The following is a 26,630-nucleotide window of genomic DNA, read 5'->3' as shown; positions in this document are numbered from 1 at the left end:
TTACTTTTTCAGTTATAGATCTTCAGTTATTTAACATGTTGTTGATAAATAGAGGCATTAAAATTAGATGCAGCAGGTCTTAAAGCAGCGTGATTAACATTGAGTTTCTGCTGTGTTCAGTGCCACATCTGAGTCTTTTCAGTATTTCAGAAGGAGTAAATATACAGCCACAGCTGACCAAAACAAGTAATTCTAAAAATGGAACAGTCTTTTTGGATGACTTGAGTATCTTGGTGTACTTTTCTTTACTAATCTAATCTAGTCCCTTGCTTGTAAGTGTGTCTGAGAATTCAGAGAAATTAATAGGTTAATAGAGTGATTTAGGTTAATTAATGTGAACACAGTGTGATGCTGGTATATGAAGGGGCAGGAAGAGATTTTAGGTGTATAAACAGCAAGTTATGGGGCTGATAGAGTCTGAGCTGGAGGATGTGAAGTATTTTCATGGCCATAACTGGTTACAAGTAAAACTGTGTATGGCTCAGAGGCTCTTACTTATAATAGAAAACTGGCAACTGGAGTGGATGCAGAGAAAAGACTCTGAAATTAAGTGATCACAGAAAACTATAGCAGTAAAGAATGAAACAAATATCAATGGGGGGGAAAGTAAAACTGAGGAATTAAAATGTTAAAATAGAGTCTTCCATTTTCCAAAATTTAGGCTACACTGTCTGAGATGGCTGGCCAACAATTTTCTGATGAAACAATCACATGAGTACATGTGTTGAATTTATTAAAGGAAAGATTTGTAAATGACACTAACAAATCTCAAACACTACCGTTGGGATGATTGTCTTCTAAAAGTGAATAATAAAGACATAAGTAAAGAGGCTACATCTTGTTTTTAAGAAAAAAGCCCAAACAAAACACTATTTTTTAAAAAGTCTTTATTTGTCTTTCTTTTTCTGAGGTCCAGCTTCTCTGCCATGTGCTATATTTCTAAATTAATATTCCCTTGTGTTTGTTGACTTATAGCAAAGAGCACTGAACAGCTTTATGTTTCATCTTTTCTAATACCCAAGGGCCGTGGCAGTGGCAGCTTTCTGCAGATGTGAGCATTACTGGAGGAGGGCCTCTCTGTTGTCCTGGTGCAGGAGCTATCCAGGCTGCTTCGACAGCCACGCTGACTGCTGAGAGAAGAGAGGCCACTGCTCCCATTTTCATGATCAGATCTGCCTCCCTAACTTTGGTCATCATGGTCCAAATGAGATTGCTCTTATTCACAAGGGAGGCAGTGCTCTCCTTCCATGCTTGGTAATTTTGCTGTCTGTAGGTGAAGACAACTGCATTCACCAAACTCTCTGTAAGCAGGAGTACCAGCCCTTATTCATAGTTTGTGGACTCAGTGGTTGAAGATGAAAAGATCTCATTATGGTTCTACAGTGGCACACGCAGATCTCCAGAACCTTGCTGTGCCACAATTGATCAGACTTCGAATGAAATATCTACTGCTGGGTCTCTAACAAGCACCCCACAGGCCTCATCTGTCACTGGTTATTTATATCAAAGTGACCTTAGAATGATGTACAAGCAGAAGATGCTTAGGGAACATGATATTGATGATCAAGGAAAAGGTCCTACCAGGCTGTCAGTGGCCTCAGAACAAGCTTCTTGAGGGCAGCCTGGCACTCAGCCTTCAGTCTCAGCATGCAGAGCCCTGCACTGAGTCCCCTGGCCCTGCAGGATCACAGGTCAGCTCCCTGCTGAAGTCACCAAAGGAAGCAGGAGCTGTGGAGACAAACCTGCACTATTCACACCTTCTGTTATAAAGCCATCCCAAAAACAGCATGCAGGGAGATCCCATTGAAAGGGTTATGAAGATGCAGAGCATCTGATTAGAAGCAAAAGCTTGAAGAGCTGATTTGCTATTTTGCCATCAACCAGGTCAGAAGAAATATGCCATATTTGATTTGAAAGGCTTCATTCTTTAATTAACACATTGAATGATCAGGCTTTATAGGCTAATAGCTGAGGTTTCTTGTGGGATGAAAAATGTGTATATTTGTCTGCTTGCAGTTCATTGCATCAGTTTTGAACAGTAGCAGAATATTTATGAACTCCTACAAACCTTATAGTCAGCTGAAACTCCTTTTCCTAATGAGAACTGCAGCTGACAAGCTGCAGCCTCGGTAGCTTGAATATGATAAGAATTCACAGCCATGAAACAGAATGCCAGGTCTGAGGCTGAATAAGATGACAGATTTTAGGTACTCACTTGCCGTGTGGCTCCGTTTATTCATCCTTGGCACGTGCAGAAATTACCAGCAACTTCTCCATCAAGACATGACTATATAGAATAGGAACTGTGAAGAGATACATAGGTTTCAAATATTCTGAGCTGCTACTTCCTACTTGTTATAAATTTAGAATTGTTAATTTCTTAACAGCCTTAGGGGGTGGGATGAGCAGGTTTGAACCTGCTTATCATTAGGTTATTGTCTTTAACATTTTATTCCTCTGCGTGATCAATGTAATTATGATTCTTGGATTACATCCCACATAATTCTTTTATTTCTTTTGTCACTAAGTAAAGTTGATATTATTTTTTATTATGAAGAAATTTAGGAGGAAATATTTTATTTTTACTGTAAATCCTAGTGTGTTTAAATAGATGCAATATTTTTTTTCTAATTTGTATTTTTCGAAATCTATTCACTGAAATAATTTCTGGAATAGCTGATTTTTTGCTTCATGACACAAATATATTTGAGGCTGACTCAAATGTGTAGCTGAGAAAGGGCTTTGATTTTAGTTACAATTAAAATTCAAATTGTAGCTATAATATAAATAACACAAATAAAGCTATTTCAACTTTTTCAAAATGCTCTTTTTCTTGCTTTCTCCTTTCTTCCCTTTTGTCTGAAACTCTTAGCTTAGTTTAGATGAACCAGTAATTCTGGCCTTGAAACAGTTTTTTCTTATGAAATAAAGTTCTTGATATGAAAAATATCACTTACTGCCCAGTGGAATTCCCTATTGATACAGTCTCTCTTGAATTAGATTTAATGTTTACCTATTCCTATACTGTATCATGTTAAAATGAATCAATATAATCACATGCAATTTTCTTGTGACATTTTTAAGAGGGGTTATTTAGTTTAGAGATAATAGTAAACAATGATGTAAATAAAATTAAATTAGTATATATATATGCACACTAAAGTTTTAGTTGAAAGCAGAGCAGTTAAAACCAGTACCATTCATCTTAAATACCTTGAGAATGCTCTAAATTAAGTTCATGAACAGCCAATGAAAACAGAAGCCCTGATGATTAAGTTACTCTGTCTTCCTCAACCCTGAAATCTTCCTGGGCTGAGCAGAGCCAGACTGACTCTGATCAGACATGCAAACATCTGTGATGTCTTTGCTTCTGGAGAGACATGCCTTTGGGTTTTTTGGTTGGTTGGTTGGGTTTTTGGTTTTTTGGCTTGGGTTTTTTTTCCCTCCTTTTTTTTTTTCCCCTTTTTTTTTTCTTCATCCCTATTTCTGCTTGGCTGATTTTCTTCTTTAGATGTTGCTTAGTTAATCATAGGAATGCTACTTTTTCCTGATGTTCTGAAGCCTGCAGAAGTCTCCTTTCTGCTATACCAAATTCTGTATCCAACAAGGAAATTTCTATTTTCAAGATTTCCAAGACCTGTAAGAGTATCTATTCCTTGCAAAGGTAAGGAGAGAAACCAGAAAGAAGTCTGTGCCAACACTCTGCATCTTAAAAGAGTGGTATTTATGCAGACTCTTTACAAACTAGTCATAAACATTAATCAGGTCGTCAGTTTAAAAGTCTTTTAACTCAGAATTCCTAAGCTATGTTTGACTACCAGGGTTAGGTAATTAAATAACCATGGAAATAATGCATCTCTCCAACTATTAGTCTCATGTCTGGATCTACAGCTAGTTTTTGAAACTGGTGTGGAATTTAAAATTTGCTTCAACTATAAATACCAGCTAAGGGATTTATCCTTCCTTACACAAAAAAAAAGAGTTGTCTCTAGGGTCAGGTGGGGTTTTTTTAAGTTTTATTTATATACTTTGAATAGCATCTCCTTTTCAGACTAAAATTTGTGTACTTGTCTGTTACTACAGGCATTTGTTCAGAAGAGCACCAATTCTCCAGTGGTCCTGTGTAATAATTTTACTCTGCACAAATGTTTTACAATTTTAAATAAATTCTTGCTCTTTTAGCAAGCTGCCCAGGACCTGCCATGGAAATGTTTAAAAGATGTAGTGGTTGATATTCCTAACTGCAGTTTAGTACATACCCAGCGAATACAACCATAACATTTCGAGTCAGTAACAGCGATGGGCCTTGGAACAGTAAGAGAACAGAAAAGACAACAAGAAAAACATTGTCCCAAGTGGCACTTTTTCTCCTGGGTTATTGCACTGTCTCATTTTTAATACTGGGAATAATTTACTGTGATTACATTTTTAAAAACTGCTACTTAGAGGCAAATCCAACCTGACCTCATCATGAATAAGGATTTAGTGAAATCACTCTTTAACTAGCTGCAATTGTTCCTGTAATCTAAAGCATTAAATAGCATGGATATGCAGAAGAATCCTCATGATCTAACAGAACATAGAGTTAGAAGCTAGAAAATCATTATTATGGGTCTGGCAGTCCTGTGTTCTGCTCAAAACCAGATAAATTAATCTGTCTGGAGCCAGTTCTGCTCACACAGCAGCTATATGCACATTTAATTCTGTTATTTCATTACTTTTGATTTACACTGGTGGAGGTCAAAGTATTGTAATTTGTAGGTAATGTTACTCTAATGTATTAAAACCACACAACATGAGGTAGAATAAAACAGACAAGTCTATTCTTTTGATAGTGGGAAATCACTGAAATGCAACATAAGGTGATCAAAATTATATATGTGCTAACTCGGATTACCAGTATAGGGGGCTGAATATTAGCAGTAATGACTTATTTTTGGAGAAAATCTGTTACATAAAAAATGGCTTCTTCATGTCTTTTGGGAACCTGTAATGATTTTTGAAAAGCATAAACTGCATGAAAGGACAAAATGGAAACATCTGTTCTATGGTCTAAATTCTATACATGTGCAGTCCTATGGCATCAAGCCCTTTTCCCAGAGGTAGACCTTGTGCACCCAGGCTATCCTTTGGAGATGTTTTACATGTGTTAGCATGTGGGCATTTGTATAAGCACATCTTGCATCAATGGGTTCTGCTGTCATCCTGGGAAATAAACTTCCCTGATTGCCAATGTAAGTACCTTGAGTCCAGAGTCTGTTCTGGCACAGAGCACTCCAATTCAGTCAGGCTTTGCAGACCTATTGCTGCATTGCTTTCAAACCTGCATTAAAACTAATGGCACGTTACTTTTATAACCTAGGATTCCTTAAACAGATTTTAGTTGAGTGTGCTACTTACATATTAAACAAATAATGATTTTAAAAAACCAAAAATATTTTTTAATTTGCTGAAAATTGTTGTTAAAATCATAAGACTTTAGTCTTTAGAACTACTTTATTTACTCTGAGATGTAAATGAATATCAAGTTGAAGTAGCATTTTAAATAAAAACAGATCAAGCTTAAATATATCTAGGAAAATATAAAAAAATATTCCTCAAGATCAATACAAAATGAGCAGTCTGTACTTGGTCTAAAGCTAGGATTTTTTTTTCTGGTCTTTTTAGAACTGCTACCTTATGAGCTTCAGCATAAGTTTTTCAGCCTACTTAACTTGCTCTTGATGACATGCTCATGACTGAATGTTGTATAACTTCTGTGGTCAGGATAGTGGGTTGTTGTCTGATTTTTCTGAAATTATGATCTCTTCTGCCTTATTATTTTTTTGAAGTTTCCTGTTAATCAATTTAGTGAATATGAAATATATGTAATCTGTTCATTATGCTAGTAGTGTTGGAGCCATGGTCATCTAAGTACATACCTATATTTCTGCTGTTGGTCGGACAGTCAAAATAAGTCTCTAGTGAGCATAATTTAATTTATTGATTCAGAATTTTTTAATGTAATTACTCCACTCTACATGCCTACAGTAGACTTCTTTCAGGTAACTAAATAATTAGGATATTTTCAGAGAGCCAACACAAAAGAGGCAAAGGCCTATTTTGAGAGAAATTCAGTTTTTTGTTTGAAAAAGCTTTGTATAAAAGCTATTTTATTGAGCTCTGCAGGGAACTCATTCTTTTCCAGCCCTTTCTAGGCAGCAGAGTAGAAGCATTTGGAGACATTTGTAGGCTATCTGTGGGCAGATGTGTAAGCAGCACTGTAGATTATTCAAAAAAAGGTTTCTAGTTAGGAGCAGTAGGATGAGATTCAAGTCTCCTAAAGACCATGATATACATTCCAGTTACAGGTCTCTAGCTGTTAAAGGAAAGTCTGTTTGCTCTAAGTAAAACATAATGAGTTGCAGACTTCTCCAAATTATATTAGGGTTTTTGTTTTTTTTAATGTCCATAAGCAATAGGTAATTCTGAGAATGCATTTATGTAAGTTACAGAGATCCCAGGGTAATGAGTATTGCAAACTCTATAGTTCTAAGTCCAGAACAAAACACTTCACTGAAAAAATCCCTGCTTGCAATCTCCACACATTCATGTATCTTAACTATTGGCATCATTTCTGCAAATGTTGGTCCATGGTGAGCTAAGACAGCTTTTAGGTAGCCACATTGTATGTTTTGCTGACAAGCTGAAATGAATTATGTAAGAGGTCTCCTTCGTAGCCATCATGGAATAGACACTTCTAAATGTCCTTATTATTGAGATGCGTAGGAGAAGCTCTTTAGAGTACATTTCAGTTAATCATTGTGGAGGTCATAAGGTATGGATTGCTGCAGTAATATCTGTAGGACATGCGTGAGAATTTTAAGTGATTCGAGTGTGTAGTATCACACCAGAGTGTAGGAATAATAGGAATACTAAAATAAATTATTTCGATGCTTATTGATGAAAGACAAGCATGCTCTTCCACCTCTGAGGATGTACCACTTCAGTAGTGTCATCCCCATGATCTCCCCTATGAGTATCGATGTTGTGTCAACTAGATTGTGTTTTCTATTGCTCTCCAATTCAATCAGTGAAGTGGCCCAGAAGGCACTTTGCTATGACAGAGTAGAAATCTCTGGCATGGCTGAAAAACAGCATTTAAAAAAGTGTTTTTAAAAATATGTATGTTGCAAAAACCAGCATTATATTGATGGGTCTCAGAGTAATCTATGTGCTTGGTAAACCTGTAGAGCATCATTATCACAGTCTCACTAATTCTAATGGATTCATCTGCTCAGTCCAGTAAAGTGCTGTTCCTGTGTTAAGAGCACTACACTGTGATCAGATGGATTATGCCTATGAATACATCTGCTCCTAGGTCAAATCTTCGGCTCTTTGATTTTTTTTATTATTTTATATTTTGACATAGAGTATTTATTTGGTGTTACGTAGGTGAGAAATCCTGCACTTCAGTTGTTCTTTAATGCAGACTTCAGGGTGAACTTCTGTAAGAGGTGTTTGACAAACTGTGCTTTGTTTAGCTCAGATCTGCAGCTGAACTGTTAGTTTGCTTTTGTAGAAGCATTGCATGGGCAATACCTGTAAAATAAGCCATGATACTCTCTGACACTGGCCCATAGAGCTAGGAAGGAAGGACATGTTAGCAGATGCACTGAGATACTTTTTTCAAGTGTGGATTATGCAGTAAGAGTGAAGAAAAACATTGGGTTTTAGCCTCAGTGAGATATTTGACCCCTTAAAAGTATTACATTAATTGCTGGGTCTGACTCTGAAATCAGAATTTCAGAGATATAGAAAAGTGCTTTTAGTAAATCCAGAGAAAACATCGAATTTATTTCTAAAAGTCCCAAAATATCTAGGTCCAAGAGATTTTCTCTGATAGTTTTTGTTTAGATCTCTTGTGTGCTTTCCTACTTAAAATCCTGTGCATATATTTCTGAAGGAAAGATTTAGATTTATTTTAAGATTTGGTTTGAGTTATTTATCATTGAAACAGGCTCTCTAGGGAAGTGATGGAGTCACCATCCCTGGAAGTGTTCAAAAAATGTGTGGATATGGGCACTCAAGGAAATGTTTTAGAGGTGAACATCATAGTAGTGCTGGGATGATGGTTGGATTAGGTGACCTTAGAGGTATTTTCTGATCTTAACAATTCTGTGATTCTGTGATTGTGAAAATTGTATCTGAGGTTTAAATTTAAATCACTGGCTTTCCTCTCATTTGTGTTGTCTTTTCCCATTAAGTTTATTCTATTGACTAGAGAAGAATTATTTATGACTCATATTTAAGACCACAGGTGTCCCACAGGAGTTCAGAGAGAACTTATGGCGCCATAAGACACCTTTTAAGAGGTTCCAGGTCTGTTTTGGAGACCACTGCAACACCCTTCCTATCAGGGCAGTGTGCCCTACACAGATCTCCATGATGAGCTGGGTGGAATAATGTTTGAAACTGCACGTGTGTGTTAATTAACCTGCAAGTGACAGCTGGCAAGGGCACATGCCCTTGTGAACTGCTTGTATAAACCTCTTAACTCGGAGCAGTAGGGCTCTTGTTTTGTTAAACACCTTCTCAGCTTACAAACTTTAGTCTGCCTGGGTGGAATGAGGCCATTTTACAGCCAAGGCTTTTGTCCTTTACTTTTATTCTTCTTTTCTCTGAATAAAATTTAGCAGCCATTCATGTCTGTATACAAAACAGCCAGCTTTGTGGTATCACAGGTGATAAAAATGTAATGTGCAAAATTCACATCCAGCAACACTTCTTCCATTTTTTATTATTTTCTCATAAAAACAATTTAGGAGACTTAAACAAGGACAAGAAAATGCTCTTTAAAAGGCATGCAATATCATTTAGCTTCACCTAGAAGCTTTACCATTCTAAAAAAGCTTCCATACTCAGTTTAACTGTTCTTAGTGATTACAGTTTGCAGTACCTGTTATTTAAAATATTGATTCTTGTTCCTTCCCTTCATAGAGCTTTAGAATCTTTCACAGAGTGTAAACTTCCCTGTCAAAAATTCATAGATAATTCATCTCCTATTTTAATGAGTGCTTCTATCATTTAGAAAAGATTAGGCAACCATCTGCAGGAATGTCTGTGCTAAGTGGTTGCAGCGCAAGGAAATAGTCTACATGTCCTTGTGAGTCCTGCTTTCTACAGTTTACTTCTTTTTCAGTCTTTCTAGAACAGAAAATAAGAATTACTGAATTCAAGAATAGCTTAGGAAATTACAGTTTGTTCTCAGTCATCATCTCTTGACTTTTAATTGTACAGAACACTAAAGAGGCACATACTGGCCTGTGTGTAATAACCACGTAGTTTGCTGCAGAAAACAGGGTGTTTATATAAAAATGGTGCCATTCTGAAATAACTCCTCCACTGGCTAACCATATCAGTAATTCAATTAATTCAGTATATGGCAAAAGAAAAATATTTAATGCAGAAGTAAAATAATATGAAATATAAAGAAGAAATGAAGATACTGAAGAATTGTTATTATACAATAATTCAAATTTTTAAAGGCTACACATGAATAAGTTATTATAGTAGAAACATTCAAATAATGAGAATACCACAAGAAAATGCATTAAAATTGTTTCATTTTAAAAAACAAAAATTTGTAAAGGTAAGCCCCTGTACTTTGCTTTTTTAATGTGTTATTGTATTCATTAATCTTTTGAGAAAACGGTATGGAACATGAGGGAATAACATACTGCTGAATTTACAGGAATTAAATGTAAACTTGAAAATGTAAAGTGCTTTTATCAGTATTGTTAATTTTATTTGAATACAACCATTTTGAGATGGATTACTAGGGAAATATTTGAATGGGAAAAATGTGAACTACAGAGCATCTTCTGCCTACCTGGCCATGATCATTACAAATGTCAGGTTTGGTAGATATAAAAAGGGGTTAAGTTGCAGTTTGGGCTTCCATCCACCCCTCCTTTTCCTCTTTGCTTAGTTATAATTCTGCAAAGCCCATGTGAAAACACACTACCTGCTATGGTGACATTTTACATTCATTTTGAACAGGTATGAGTCACTTTACCAGATTTTTATGCTCAGTTTCTCCTGCCTAGGTGTATGGTGATGAGCAACTGGGGCCAGGAAGGCAAATAATAGATTCTGCACCGTTTCAACATTCTCTGCACATTGAAAGTGAAGAAATATTACATCTCTATGATATTCTTCACTGATCAAATCTGTAACCATAAGTAAACAGGTTCAGATCCCACTAAAGATAATGGCTGGCCAAGAGAGTCACTGCAGAGATCCACAGAGAGACAGCAGATTGCATTGTCATGAGAAAAACTTGCTCCTTGGGATTTGTGCTATCATTTATATTTTAATTCAGCAATACTTCATTTCTTATGTCATTAAAAATACCAGCAGTAGTATTAATCCAAAGTTATATCCTAGGAGTAAATGGGTCTCCCTAGAGATGAATATAAACTAATTACCTTTGTACAATATGTTGACTGTTTAGAATACATAATTGTTTTCCCTAATTTTTTGAGAGATGAAAGAATGCATACGTATATGTATTAGGATATCTCTGTCTGTGAAAGAAAAGAAATCTTGTATCTAATTTCTCACAAATATTTACCTGTCTTTTTTTCATAAAATACAATAATTTAGTACAATTTAAAAAATATACTGTGTTAGTACAAATGCTCTTGCCTTTCATATTTCCATTAACATAAAATCCTTTCCATGTTTTCATGAGTACTAGCATATTTTTCTCACTGTCTTCATGAATACAGCTCAGTTCAGATCTTAATTCACTCTATTGAAAGAAATTATTCCATTCAGCTTGAAACTGATCAAAGCTCTTCTATACTGTTTTGGAGAGCCAAAAGGGGACTTTTTATGGGACCAGGATCTACGTAGGAAGTAAGCAAAGGCTGTTTTAAGAACGTTTTCCACATTCACTTAGAAGAGGTTCCCATGGAAATCTAATTCAGCTAATAGTTACGTTACTCTTTTGGCAACTTGCCTGCCTCATGAGGAAATATCATTTTAAGGGGTTCCCATAGAAAGCTATAGCTTAAATCTGTACTGCAGAGTGATGGTATTCACTAATGCCCTGAAGCTCTGTGCCCTGCCAATGCAGCATTAGAGAACAAGCGCTTCCTTGTGGGCTCTGGGTACTCTGCTACAGTGAGAACGCTCCTCAGATTTCCTTCTGTCATAGGGCTTACTGTAAGGGGGAAAAAAAGGGGGGGGGGGGGGGGGAAAGAAAAACCAGAAAAAAAAGAAAAAAAAGAAAAAAAGCCCTGCAATTCGTGTTTTAGTCATTTTGGGTTTTTTGTTGGGGTTTTAGTAATCTTCAGACCTACAAAAGAATAACTAAAAATAAAGAAGAAAACAAAAACCCCTCCATCCTTTCAATGTAGCGATATTTATTATGTATATATATGAGAGATAATTTTATAATGAAAATGTAAGAGAAAGTCACAGCTTCTTAAGTCAATGCAAAATTGTGCTTCTAAGTCAACACACATTCTGCCATCTAGTGACCAGAAGAAATTGTACTGACCAGTTGCTAATGTGATGAGAAACCCCAAGTACTGCTACTGCTGTGTATCTTTGTGGGAGAACCTCTGAAATGGGTTAAAAAAATGTGCAGAAAACTTTTTCATGCTCTGAGAAGTCAGATATTGATCAGATCTACTGAAATTAGTTAATATTGCAGCCCAAAATTTGATTTAAACAGACTGATTCTTTATATATTTCCATAGTCTTCTTTCTTCCTTTCCCCCTCTCCTCCTCCTCCTTCACCTGGGACTTCTATCAGCATTTTGCATAATTTCTGGGAAAAATATTTGTGTGTTAGGATGCCATGCTACTGCATGTGAGACAGTTTGCATTATTGCACATTTTGACTGCAAGACCTATTCGTTCGTTCAGCAGTCAAGAGTAAATGAAAACACTTGTTTGGCTAGTTACAGGTCAGGAGTGGGTAGGGTAGTATGAATCACACTGCTGGAGCATTGTGGGTGAAAGAAAATGACAGTCACTTTGGGGAGCTGACTGCCTCTTTTTGCTTTTAAGGTTTTGAAAAGCTTTCAGGAAACTGCTCTACTTGTTCTGTACAAGCTGATGACACTCAGCAGCTCTCAGAAGTTCCTTGGCATTGTGTGTGTCCTAAGGGGGTAACCCTAGAGGTCTCAGAACCACTTTTTTTTTTTTTTTTTTTAGTTCATTTATGATGTCATCACCAACTTCTATGATGAAAAAGGCTTTTTATATTAATGGCAGTGTGTCCTGCACCATAAATAGCACAATTCATAGTAGATGGTACACCATAATACATTTGTCCTCTGAAGTTCCCATGAAATATGGTAAAAAATAGCCATAAAAGCCAGACCAACATGGTTTATAATGTCATCTGATTAACAGGATATATATGCAACAAATATATATGTTAAGAATATCATAAAATAGCCTTAAAATCTGTTTGATATTTACCTTAATTTCAAAGAATATCCACTTGTCAAAAAGGAAAGCCTTGGTGAGTAGAACCCTGCAAAGCTGGTATTTTTCTTTTGTATTTCTCAGTTGTCCTAGTTTGCATTTTTACACTGTTAACAGATTTTTTTCTTCTTTATTCCTACAGAGAGCACATGGCACCTCTCTCCTCTTCTAAAAATGCACACCTACACTGGCCGCAAGATTTTAGCTTCTCCTCTAAAAACTAAAAAGGTTACTCAATAGGAATAAAAATTCCCATAACATAACATAACATAACATAACATAACATAACATAACATAACATAACAATAAAGGTAAAGCCATTGGGACTAGTGATAAGAGCTGTAAATAATACCGAACTGTAAACTTTGGAATTGCAATTTTTTATTCTGTCCAAGAAGGCATGGAACTATAGTACATGTCTCAGCTTATATGTAAAATGAAATCATGGAATCAGATAATCATTTTGGATGGAAAAGCCCTCCAAGATCTTTAACCTTTGACCAAACACCACCATGCCAACTACACCATAGCACTAAGCGCCATGTCCAATCATTTTTGAACACTTACAGAGATGGAGACTCCACCACCTCCCTGGGCAGTCTGTTCCAATGTTTAACCAAATGATACATAACATCCATATTAAAATGTATGCATCACTAAAATGCTTTGAAGTATTGATCCATTACGAGCAGCTGAGGAGCAAAAACATAGGCATCCTATTGCAGTGATCCCTTGTGCTTCCACAGCCACCAAAGGGCCACTGACAGCAGAATAAATTCTTTTAATTCAGATAATGAAACCTGAGGTTTTCTACCACAAATGTTTGGAATGTGTTATGATTTATTATAAGTCTTGGTCTGGTAAAATGATTCAAGGGTCCCCATAATGCCATTTTTATTTACATTTTGAGATATTTATGGGTTTTTATCTTCATGCTGTGTAGATTATAGCATTAACAATGCAATAAAAAGGCTTAAAACCCTTGCATGTTTCCAGGCCTAACTTAGAGTCACACTGTCAATTTCTGAATTAGACCATGCACCTATTTGTTGCTGAAAGGATTTGCTTTCCCCCTGTATTTAATGAAACAATATGATTAATATCAATGTTAGAGATAAAAGAAGAGAAGAACTGTCCTGTTTCACTCAAATAAAATTTAGGACAGACATCACCAAAAAAATTATCTTCAGAAACTAATGTCTAAAAAAATACCTTCTTCTGGGTTAGAAAACTTATTTTCAGCAGCAAAAACTAGGTAAGAAGAGTGAGAATGATAAAAATTAATTTACTCAGAATGTCAATTCAAATATCCAATATTATATGCAGATATCAGGTCTTGAATCTGGCTGACTTGACCTTGCAGGACACCTGTGTGCTATAATACTGCCTACATTAGGATGGTTCTTACCACCTTTCCCACACAAACAGATCCTTGAAATTTCTGTGCCATTTAGTCATACTCTAGACTGACTTGGGTTAAAATGCTTTCCCAGCCCAGACAGCATTTAGATACTGCCTCTCTGAGAAGTATTGAGGGGAAAAAAAACAGCATAACGGGTTCACCTTCTGTGTTTATTACCTAGGATCTGAAAATGAAGGGAAGTTTCATTCTATTTAGTGTTTATTGCAAACTTAAACAAGATGTTATATTAAAAATGTTTCATAAAAATGCATTACTCTTAAGCTTCTTAGATTAAACAATTTTGAGATCATTGTTTCTACTTATACACAGAAAGTGGACATTTCTGATCCCATTGCAAAAATGCACTTGACCCTTTTTTTTTCTCTCATGAGGCCTGAATTTTAATGAGGTCTCACCCATGCCAGTACATTGCATTTCCTGGTACTGCTTTTGTTGTCATGTGGCATTTGGTTAAATACTTCAGCTGAATATGAAAATAAGAGCATTGCATAAGTCTGGTTCCATTTTTTTTAATAAAACTTATAAAAATATTTTTATCTGGGTAATGAAAAATTTATCTTTAATATATACTTGCTATATAAATGCTTAGTATATCAAAGGGAGATTAGCTGAAAAGTGCATCTCAAAGACCATCAGCAATAGCTGAAGTGAATTGAAAATATTTTGTTGCTTAAGTGGAAAAATGAAAAAACCGAGGCATTATAATCATGCTGAGTGGTATTTGTAACTCCGTGGTTATGACTGGGGTTACATCAGGTATTATCCACAATGCAGAGAACTGATCTCCCAGACATCCCTTTGCCTCTCCAGCAGCAGTCTCTGTCCTGCAGGACACTGCGTGTGCCCGCACCCAGCACGAGATGCTGCAGGACTGGGACCAGACCATTCACCACCTCCCTGTATGCCTCTGGAAAGCCTTCCTCTAGCAAAGGTCTCCCATTATTGCACTCTGTAACTAAAAAAGTAGAACTAAGTCTTCTGCAGGAATGGTGCCATACCCTCTAAATTGCCTGACAAGCAGAGATCGTGCAGGCAGCAAACTCAGAGTAAACATGCCTTGCTGTGACAGCCTCTTCAGGGGAGAAGCTGTGTAGAGTCTCCTGCCATTGCCATGCTATTAATTACAGTTTAAATGTGTCATCCGTACTGCACCTTGTAAAAATTGTAAAAAATATTCTAATCACAGTTTGCATTAGAATATTAATTGTAATAAGAGATTTTCCACAGAATCAAAAGCTGTCTTAAATGAGAGAAGCTGTAGAAGATATGTATTTTGGAAAAAATTTATTCATAGAATTTTTAACACACATATGTATATATACACATACATATATATATTATATATTTGCATGTGTGTATATACATATATCATTTAATTATTTTATATTTATTTCTGGGATGAATTAAAATGTTGAATGTTTAATCCTCAAAATATATTTTATTAATTATATTTTCAGATATTCTCTTTAGAATGTGAACTGCATTGCTGTTCTCAAATGAATAATTAAATTTATATTTTAAGTGGTGCCAGTAATGAATATTTACAAAAAGAAACGCTAATTTGGAGAAATACATGAACAGTTTACTAGAAAGGAAAAAAACCTCTTGCTTCTGATTGACCCCTTAAAAATAAGTTTACCTTTTATTGTTTCTTTAAATAGAAATTTTAATGTTTTAAATTATTTATCAAGACAATTTATTTGCAAATAATATTTATTAGGGATATTTACATATCATATAATGTTTTGTGGTTTTTGAGGCAGAAAGGTAAGTTTTATTATCTTCATGCCTTTACAAATTGGGGAGAATTTTGAATTTTGCATTTGCAAGGTAACCTTCCAGCAGAAAGGTATTTTTTAATGTTTGAGTTCCTTGTGTTTCAGACACCTTCTGCCTCATCAGAAACTTTATGTGATTGTAGTTGAAGTAGTTTCAATGCTAACCCACATTTCCCTGCACATGCTTCTTGAATTAGAGTCCCAGTTTTTGGGGTGTTTTTTTACAGAATATTTAGCACTGAGCTGCAGACAGCTGTGTGTGCCTGGGAGGATCACAGGGAACTGTGCTGAACATACAGCAGTCCCCCTCTAAGTGCAAAAGACTTTCTGTATTTCATTACAGAAATGAAAAGTAGAGCTAAGGTAGAAGTCTAGGAGGCTTGCACAGGACAAGAGTGGGTAAATGACAGCATTAATAACAGGATAAACAACTAAAGCACTCATCTCCCACACTCTGGGGCTTGATGTCACCGATTTTTCATGGGTTTTCCCTATTAAAATCCATGTGGAGAGTAAAATACAATCTGTAGTCTTTTAACTTAGAGGTTTCAGGAAGGAAGCAGATCACAGGCATTTGTTCTGCTGTATTCAACCTAAAAAATTAAACAGTTCATTGGCTAAATTATTATAATTTCCCACTGCCACCATTCCCAAAGATGACTTTTTATTTCTGTTGAAGGCTTCATGAGCCTGAAAGATGAGTGCAGAAATAGAAGTCCTCTGGAGGAGCAGCAGGCTCTGCCACAGAACAGCAATGTCTAACACTGTCACAGTCATTTTCTGGTGTGGTTTGCACGGATTTAAAATAAAGGAATAGAATGTCTGCATTTGAATAACTGTTTTTGTCCCATGTCATACAGCTGATTTATAGAATGTGTCACTACATTGAATGTTGGTTCATAAAATAAAATCATATTGGAAAATCTGCAGACATAAATTTAAGTATTTATTGAAAGCTGAGTGTAGCAAAGTTAAGTTGATGTTAACTGCCATGATCACTTGCCTGACTCTTGCCAGCAACTTCCAGGTATGTTTAGGAACATATTGCATGAGACAGTATGTGACTTTTGAGAAATGTCTACACACAAGCTTTCATAAACCTTTATTCTGTCTTTAGAATTTGGAATGATGGGAGATCATACAATTAAAAGTCAGCGACCTCGATCTGTTCATGAGAAAAGGGTCCCTCAGGAACAAGCTGATGCTGCTAAATTTATGGCACAAACTGGTAATACATCAGTTACATTTTTTCTATTTACTGTTGTTAATTTTAGCAAGACCACTGCATGTTTCCATAATCTTTTGCTGCATATTTGTCAGTTTTCTAAGCTGATACTTTTTTTGAGTCATTTATTTTTTTTTTTCACCAGTTAAAGTCCATAAATAAAGTAGCTAAGAGTTAGGTAGATCATGCAAAAACATGCACTGTGAATGTGAATATTGAATCATTTAATGTAAGCATGAATTTCTTTAGTAGTAAAAGCAGTCTCACATGTACAAACACAGGACAGCTCACTGTGACATGGTAACTTTTTTTCAAAGATGTTAAGAACATGCTTCATAATTTCTTTATAAATAGAATGTCTAATTCCAGCTTTAGGCTTTTATCAAATTAATTAATTACTGGGGTGACTTTAATGTGCATGCGTTCAGCATTTGCTATCTTTGGCCCAGCACGATGCTCTGGTCTCTAGTTTCCAGATTCATAATTGCTAAATGAAATTGGCCGTAAGTAGATTTTAATTGAATGTGCAAATTATCTAACAGTTTTTCATCTAAAACATATTTTCTAATTTTGTTTGAGCAACTTCATCTTCTTTATCTAAAGATACCAAGATGATATTGGAAACCTGGAACTGAAGTAATTTTTTAAAAAAAGCCTGATTAGCCTGTTTACCAACAGCTACCACAGCTGTCTTTGGGGTGAATAATAAAATTTTAGTGGTGAGTTGAATTAAGCTCTCATACACCAAAACTACTGCCCATTTTGACTTCAGTAATGATCCATGCATCTGTTGGTAAAAGCTAACTCTTTATTGGCACCCTACACACTTCTTTCCAGTAAGTTACTGAGTTGACAATCTTGTGCCCCATAATTGTTGTATGGATTTGAATCAACTTCCTCTGTATCCCACAGTAACTAACCTAGAATATATGCCTGCATCAGTTGTACATAATGCTTCCAGTTTTTATGCACTTCAGTAAAAGAGCTATAATTGCTTCTAGATATGTTGCATGTTGACTTCCTTAGTGGTAGGGTGCTTTACTTAACAGATTTGCAGAAATCGGTATATTAAGCAATCGAAGTATAGCCAATCAGTGTAGATCTGTTTGATAACAAATTTAGAATAGGAAAAAGTCTGTGTCCCTCATATTAATCTATAGGATTGCTTTTATGGCTAACTCCCAGATACTACTGTAAGCAAATGCAGTGGAAGAAGGGAGCCTAGAGTTCTCTAGGTCTCCATGCAGTTTTTGTTTAGGAAAGTAGAACTTATCACTTACATACCTGGATCAGACATATAATGTTAGTTGCTTACTACATAGAATAACACCTTTGCTTTTATGCTGCTTCTTGAATTCATACAATTACTCAAAAAATAATAAAATTATCTGGGTTTTTTTCCCACATAAATCCTTAAAACTTTAATAATATCATGCAAATCTTGTATTTGATAATTTTTAGTCATGCATTGCAGTGCATCTATTCTGGGTGTTAAGAGAGCTGCATTACAAGTGCAGCCCTTATACCATCACCTTCCAATACATTGTGTGTGTGGAGTGGGAGATGAGCGTTCAAAATTATACAGGATTGGTTTTCAAGGTCCTGTTCTGAAAGCATGTGAGATGTATGAGCATATAAATTTAGATGCCAGAGTTTGGGGAAATATATATTTTCCATGCTGCAGTTTAATACATTTTAAGTAATACTTGTGCTCTTTCTGGACATACTAATTTTCATATCTTCATTTTGTTTTTCCTTTGTAGTGATCATTGCATATTTTCTTCACCTGTAATGCATTCATTTTTCTTGCAATAAAATGATTGTGATATCTTCCTAAACTGATTCATAAGGTTTTTTTCCTAACATATCTATCTCATTAATTTATCCACTAAGAAATATTATTAGTTTTTGGTTATTGAGTTTATGGGGTTTTATATTTTAAGCCTTGATATTTCATTTTGTGTAATAATAAAACAGATACAAAAGTGCAACAAAATATTTGTATGTTTTTAAAAGGCGCTGAGATAGCAATAGAGAAATGTCCTGGAAAAGATTTATGAAAAGCATTTAATACTGTTTGAATTGTGGACTTAATCCACCAAATTTTGCTGGAAATTGAAGAGTTTTAAAATGTGGTATTAACATATGCATTTTTCTGGTTTTGGAGAGTATTATGAAGCAGTAAAAACATTTATTAAAAAATACTGTGTTAATAATTTCTTGTTCTATATTTGTCATTTTATGTGTTTGGACTGATCCTTCCCTTAGGTGTTATGGGATTTAGAGAGTATAATGCAGGTAAGTTTTACACAGATCAATGAGGCCTTCCATACAGTAAGTTATGTTTCCTCTTACATGTCAAGCATCAGGGGAGAATAAGAGTTTGGTAGCTTGCTAGGAAATAATTTGAGATTATAGATTTAATATGATTGATATAAAAATTTAAGAGTTCTCAAATAACAGAAAACAAGAAGGTAAATAAAAAGTAGCCTGTTCAAAATTCTAATTTCAGAAAAGAATGGATAAGAAGAAAACAAACAATTGAAGATATATTTGCAGGTTATGTACTTAACCTGGATTTATTATAGAAAATATAGTAGTTTTATGTGCTGAAGTTAAAATGGTACATTAAAAATTATATATATTTAAAGATGTTTTCCTTCTTTCAAATCTTTTAAAACAAGGAATAATCATCCTGAAAACAGTATAAAATACTCTGAAAAATTAAAAATTACCAAAACAAATCATAATGCATTGTATAAAAAGAAGCAAAGCAGCTGGTGAGATAAGTGTGCTCTTTATTTTGTTTTCATTTTGCTCTTTTTTGCACTGCATGTTAATATGGAGGATCTTCCTCCAGCAAATGTTTAAGCCTTCTTTACATGTGATGATGTATATTAAGAAATTATGCTTTTTGTGAATGAACAGTACATAAATTCTCAGGGCTTCTAATAATTAATACCAATTTCAAAATTCACTCAATACATTCACACAACAGTCTGACTACAGCCTGATAATCATGTTGCTGCTATTTTCCATCATATTCCAAGGGTTTAGAGTAACATTTTTATCACTTTAATATATATTTTTTTTAAATTTTTAATTTCCTTATTTTATTAGTTGTGTAATGCCAATATGTCTGTGTTGAATAATGGATTGTTTACACTGAGTATATATAACTCTTTTACATAATGAGGAATATCTCGAGAAATATAGTTTAGACTTTTTCTTCTGCTTGACCTTTTATCTAAACAACTTTAACAAAGGCAAAGTCAAACTTCAAACATGTAGGAAAAGACAAAAAGTATTGGCCTAGAAACCCACAGTAATACACGTCTTTCTACCATGCATACAGGGCTTATAGTACGTATTTTATAATTGCTAATGTCTACATACATATTCAATATATTTAGCGTGTTATGTCATCTAACCTGAACCTAAGCCATCTAGCTGCCTAATCAAAATGCTAAATTCATGTCACAAGAACTATTAAAACAATAATCAGTGATTTTTTTTTTCATTTTTTTCACCTAACAAATAAAGAAAATAACTACAAAAATCACTGGTGAATTTTTGTGTGTAGAAAGCTCATAATTTTGTGGTTTTATGTAGAAATTTTTAGAATTGCATATAATTTTATTAAAAACAGAGGGATTTGTGTGCTAATTATAATGCATTCTGTCTTTTTACTGAATAAGAAGCACTTTTTTTTTTTTTTTTTAAGCATTGAATAGCCTCAGAATTGAATCTTAGAAGTCTAGCAGAAACAATCATTTTGCAAAGGCTTCCTGCTTGACCTCTGGGGAAAAAAAAACAACCAAAAAAAGACAGCTTGGAGAGATTCACAGATTCTTGCTACAAAGCACAGTTTGAAGAAATAGCATGTCAATTAGTGCATTCTTGGAAGATAGCACCAGAATATTCCTGCTTTGCAGACAGTCCCTCGCCTGTGATCAGTATCAGAACTTTTGGAAGACCAGAAGTATACTGAGATAACTGAAATTTAAAGCAAGCCCCTCAAGTCTGCAGATTTTATCATGCCACTGATTTTAAAACAGAAAGTCCAATTTGTTTCAAAAAGGACTTACACTAAAAAATTAAGCATGCAGTAAGGATTTCAGCTGCCATTTTACATTACATTCTGAATTTTAACAGAAGAAGCTAAACATCAATGCACAATTTTTTACTCAAATCGTTCAGTGAGGTATATTCACATTATTTTTGCTTTTGCTTTCTGAGAATACTCAAGGGATTTATTTTTCTGAACAGGAATTCCTTTGGGAAAGGAATTCCACAATTGTGTGTATAGCTGTTCATGCATTCTTTCAAAATTCAAGCATTCTTTCCAGAGCATCCATGGAAGAAAATGTTATGCATGACTTGTTTTCAAAAAACAAAAATATAATATTCTATCTCTCAGAATTTTTTTTAAAAAAACCTCTTTTCTAATATACAGTATTAATAAATCACATCTGATAATTTTGAACATAGTAGTATGTATTACTTTCCCTAATTAGGTCTGGTACACCCAAGAATTTAGCATATCTGTAGGTCAAAAGCAAGGAATAAATTTATGCAGTAAATTATCAAAGTTTCCATCTCACATTTCAGGTTAAAGTTTAGTAAACAAAATATTTTCTTTGTCAGAGAACTTTATTCAAATTCTATATGATTCTGCTGAAGAAAATGTAAGACATTAGGGACTGATTGTCTGGGGTTTTTTTCATTGGAACTCCCTTACTGGTAGGGCTCCTTAAACCGTTACTGAGCCTTAATTCTAGAGGGATAAGTATAAATATCAAAGACAAATCCTTTGCTATTATGTAAAAAGAGTTGTCTATGTTCTTACAGAATCCTGAGGGTAGTGTTGTTTCTGAAGTGTCGAAGGGCAGTAGTTCTCATAAAGTTGTAAATGATGCTAAGACATCAAAGTGTTTCCCTCTGACAGGCGTTTTGTGATTGCAGCCTCGTAGGTGTCCTTGTTTTCTATTCATTGCACATTTTCACAGCTGCTTTACTCCATAAACCTTTAAATATTTATTTTGGTGTAGTACCTTTTTCTTTGATTTATGAGAGCTGACGATAATGAGCTTCAGCAAAAATAAAAGAAACCAAACAAAACAAGCTGTGTCATTAATACTTATGTCTATATTCATGTTTGTTTGTTGTCTTGAATACAGGTGAATCTGGTGTTGAAGAGTGGGCCCAGTGGAGTACGTGTTCAGTTACTTGTGGTCAAGGGTCGCAGGTGCGAACCAGAACTTGTGTATCACCTTACGGGACACACTGCAGCGGCCCTTTAAGAGAATCAAGGGTTTGCAATAACACTGCCCTCTGTCCAGGTAGTGTTAGCAGCCAATAAATAAATTGTGGATGTTTTTGAACTGTATAATGATAAGAATTTGAAACTTTTTTTTTTTATTATTATTAACATGGATTTCATAGGGGCATTTCAATTAAAGCAGAGAACTGTAATTCTATTCACCTGTGATTTTTTTTTCATGTAGGTTATTATTTTTATTTTCAGAACAGTCAAGATATGGAACAAGAGCACCTTTTTTACTGACAGTTTCTTATTTTTTTTCAAAAAGTCTATATTCTCTAATTTTCACTCAGAAAAGAGAAGGTAGCATGAGTACAAAGACAAACTAGGGAAGAAATCCAGATAATGAATACATTAAGGAGCAGAGACTAATTAAGAGGGTGGGTTAACATATATTATTTGACACTGCAATTGTTTTCCCATTTAGAATACTCTCAGGCAATGGGCCAGACAGTGTTCTATGCACAGTTATGTCTTCATGGACTTCCCTTTACATTGTTCTGGCAAGAAAGGGCAACAGCTACCTATCAAAGGAAAAAAGATCAGACAAAAGTAACTCTCTTACATCTGACACACAGTAAAGGTCATCAGTGTCTTGCATCACAGTTTTCCTACTCCTTTTGTCTGAGAGATCTGGACATCGTTGGAGTTCAGCAGTAGTTACACACTAAGGAGAAGAGACAGGCATATTCAAGTTAGTTGCTGAAAGGGCACATCTTCCTTTAGACTCTACCTGTGGATCTGTGATGGGAATCTATGATGGGAAGCAAGAGGGAAGGCATATGCCTCATGACTACATTATTTTTCCTCTGCTGTGACTGAAATGCAAAAAAAAAAAAAAAAGGAAAATACTATATACCATCCTTCAGATGGTATGTATAGTACAAATTCAGGACAAATTCCTCAGGTCTCTGGAACATTTGATCCCAAGAGGGTGGTGAGCTATCTTCAGCTTCTGGGGAAGCTCAGTACATTTTTGAAGTAAACGAAATTGTCATACACAGAGAACTCTTTGGGCTGTATCTCAATGAGCAATAATATGTAGGATCCAACCCTCATGTTGTTACTGTGTATTTAAAAATAGCCCATGGGAAGTGCATGTGATCCCATCAGTTTCTGCATCAGCATTATAAGCATTTAGGGAGCCTCTGTAATGAAAATCAGCTTACAAGATTGTCTCTAGATGATGCATGATAGTAACAAGAATTGCTCTCAACACCTAATGTTTCCTATCATGCTTAAGTTAATCAATTCACATGAAATTCTATAATATTTCAGAGTAGAAATGCCTAGTTAGAGCTGAATTTTAATGCTTTAGAAGTGGTAAAACTTTACACATGGAAGTGTTTCCATACAAAATGGCAGGTATTTCTAAAACATTTAGAGTAGCTTGGATTGTGCCAGAGGTGGGAAATACTGCAAAAGAACTCTCAAGTACCAAAAAAAACCCAAAAAAAGTGAAAGAGGAGAACTGTAAAAGAAATGAACAAACATTGCAAACAATCAAAAATAGATTTAAATATTCATTTGAAACTATGTGAAGAATGAACATGAAAACAGTCCACCTCTCACAATGAGTTCTGCCTGATTTTTTGCTAATTAATATTAACTAAGAGGAGGGAAGAGGATTAAATAAACTAATTTTCAGAATTTTATCTTCATTCTCTCCAGAAAGGGATATTAAGTTTTTATACAAAAACAAACCAAAACAATAAACAACAACAAAAAAAATACAGGTAATGCAACAGCCAAGGTGATTACTTTGCTGTCAAATTTAAACTGGAAAAAAAGTTAATTCTTAGACATGTTATGGACAAAGAAGCCTTTAACAGTGCTCACCCCAAAACACTGCTCCATATTTCTCAGGGCACAAAGGAGCTGTTTCCTTATATCCTCACACTTCAGGATACAGCTTTTGTTTCCAGATACCCAGTAGCAAAGGCTACAAATTCTTAGTGTCTGCAATTCCAATATATTTTCTTTTTCAGCTCACCACAGCTGATTTTGATAATCTCTATGTATGTTGAGGTACCTTTCCTAAATAATCAGTCTCCTGGATTTAATCTTGCATATTGTTCCATGCAGCTACAATACCTTATTAATTTATGTTTTTCTCTGTCTGACTACAGGGTCACTACTGTGTAGCAGTGTGCAAGATTAGCAATTTAGAAATATGCTTTTCCTAGGCATTGCTTAATTAATTTTTCAAACATTCCTTTAATTATTAGCCCAAATATCCTCTGTCCTCATTCTATTATGTATCCTGACTCAGAAAGTTGCATAGTTCCTGATCCCTGGTCCATCCATTAAAAAAATATATACATAGTCTGTATACTAGTGTATTTAAAACAGATGTTTGACAAAATGATTAGTAAAAGGATGTGGGGCATTGTGAGAGCTGGAATGTTTCCTACTCAAAGAGTTTTCCCTTTAACTTAAAAAACATGCAGAATGACCTACTGTACTTCATGCAGCTATCCACAGGCTTCAAAGGAACCTGTTAAACTTGCAAATACTAATGCAAAGCTTTCAGACTATTTTTTCTATTGCCTTTAGATATTCTTTATACACACTTTAACATATTTTATATGCTGTCCAAGATACTCACTGGGATGTTAGAGAACATATTTTTCTGTGATCTCAGTGTCTTGGAAAATTTGGAAAATGGGATTTACCAGCTTCATATATATGTATGTATTGGAATAGATATTTAAATTTCAAAATAGTATGATTGACAGTCCAAGCAAAATAATGAAAGAACCACTTTTTACATAATTTTTGGGTTGTTTATATTTATTTCAGACCAATACTATTCTAAAGAAGTACAGCATAGTCGACAACAAAACATAGATAATTTTTATTGTCACTGGTCCTTTTGCAGGTAGAGATACCTCATGATCCATTATTGCAGTGCTACTGTATTCATTTCAATTTTGTGAATTACTTCTAACACAGCTAAAACTTGAGGGGAAAGAGCATGGGATTTCCATGCTTGCAGATCATCTCAGCTTCTGTTTCTCCTTCTGCATTGCCTTGAACACCTTTTGCCACAAAATTTAGTTGTAGCCTAGAACTTCCAGGCTTATGGGTAAAGCAAGACATGGCAGGAGCAGCAATACACTAAGCCATTTCAAACATTTGTATTCTCAAATCCTATACTTTGGCTGGTGTTATTTGCTAAAGTAGTTTTACTTACCTCCCTTTTTTCTCTCCCTTATCTTACTGCAACAGGGCCTGACAAAAAACATAACTGCATCTTTCTTAGACATCCACTTTAACTACTGAAAGGCCACAATAAGGTCTCTATGGAGAGCTCTTTTCCAGACTGAACAACCCAAACTGTTCTATCCTGTCTTCACAGGAGAGATGTTCCATCTCTCTGATCATCTCTGTTGCAGTGCTCTGGACCAGCTCCAACAGGTTCATTCTTTCTATGCTGAGGATCCAGAGCTGGAGGCAGCACTCCAGGTGGGGTCCCACCAGAGTGGAGTTGCAGGGCAGAACCTCCTCCCTCACCCTGCTGGCCATGATGCTTTTGATGCAGCTCAGGATGTTTGGCTTTCTGGGCAGCAAATGCACAGTGCTGGCTCATGCCCAACATCTCACTACAAACAGCCTGAAGTCCTTCCTTGCAGGGCTGCTCTCAATCCCATTATCTCCCATCCTGTTTTGAAACCAGGTTGCCCCCAAGCCATGTGCCAGGACCTTGTTGAACCTAATAGCTTTTACATGGGCCTGCTTCTACAGCTTGTCCAGCTCCCTCTGGATGACATCCTGTCCCTCAGGTTTGTCAATCACACCACTCAGCTTGGTGTTGTCTGCAGACTTGCTGAGGGTGCGCTCAGTCCCGCTGTCTGTGTCATTGATGGAGGTATCACACAGTACTGGACCTACCTGCACCATGGCAACGGCCATAGTTTTTTCAATATCTGTTCAATTTAAAGCTGAACAAATCAAAAGTGTTTAAACCCCAATAAAAATCTCACAAAATATGTTTGTAGGATGAAGGCCAGCATGGCCTAACGCCTCCTTCCACTTCACAGCAGTTGTGTGTTGTGAACACTGTGGGTGTTCACTTCAACATGATTAGGTTCATAGAGTGGCAGAGAGATGGGAAAGATGCTTTGCAGTAATCCAAACTTGTTGTGCTAGCAATGTTTTTGACAGAGAAGCTGGCAATAATCTGAATATTTTTGTCCCAAATAATGAATCTTGCATCTGAAATTGTGTTATAGAAAACAGTAACTCCTCTGCGGGCCAGCTCTCCATCTGGTGTAATTTGGCATAGCTCATCTGGCTATAATTCATCAGATGCTATAGGGGATTTTTTTGCATTTAGAAAATAGTGTTAAAGAAAGAAGGTGTAAATAAAATATCAGAAAGAAAAAATCAGGG

At 35.4% G+C, this 26,630-nt stretch overlaps 1 protein-coding gene across 8 annotated transcripts in view; it reads left to right on the top strand.

Annotated features, from left to right (window-relative positions):
• The window catches only part of ADGRB3 (adhesion G protein-coupled receptor B3), a 447,230-nt gene that overhangs the window by 162,796 nt on the left and 257,804 nt on the right, over window positions 1–26,630 (top strand). For 6 of the 8 annotated variants that reach the window (XM_059467467.1, XM_059467470.1, XM_059467468.1 and 3 more), the window contains 3 exons: window positions 16,805–16,915; window positions 19,181–19,210; window positions 22,093–22,254. In XM_059467467.1, the coding sequence (XP_059323450.1) occupies window positions 16,805–16,915; window positions 19,181–19,210; window positions 22,093–22,254 (303 nt within the window). The remainder of the gene's footprint in view (window positions 1–16,804; window positions 16,916–19,180; window positions 19,211–22,092; window positions 22,255–26,630) is intronic. The other 2 variants (XM_059467469.1, XM_059467466.1) reach the window with 1 other exon arrangement.

This window comes from Ammospiza nelsoni, chromosome 3 (assembly GCF_027579445.1).
Source record: "Ammospiza nelsoni isolate bAmmNel1 chromosome 3, bAmmNel1.pri, whole genome shotgun sequence".
NCBI classification, from domain to species: Eukaryota; Metazoa; Chordata; class Aves; order Passeriformes; family Passerellidae; genus Ammospiza; species Ammospiza nelsoni.
The sequence above is the reverse complement of the archived record's forward strand: the minus strand, read 5'-3'. Positions and strand labels throughout refer to the sequence as shown.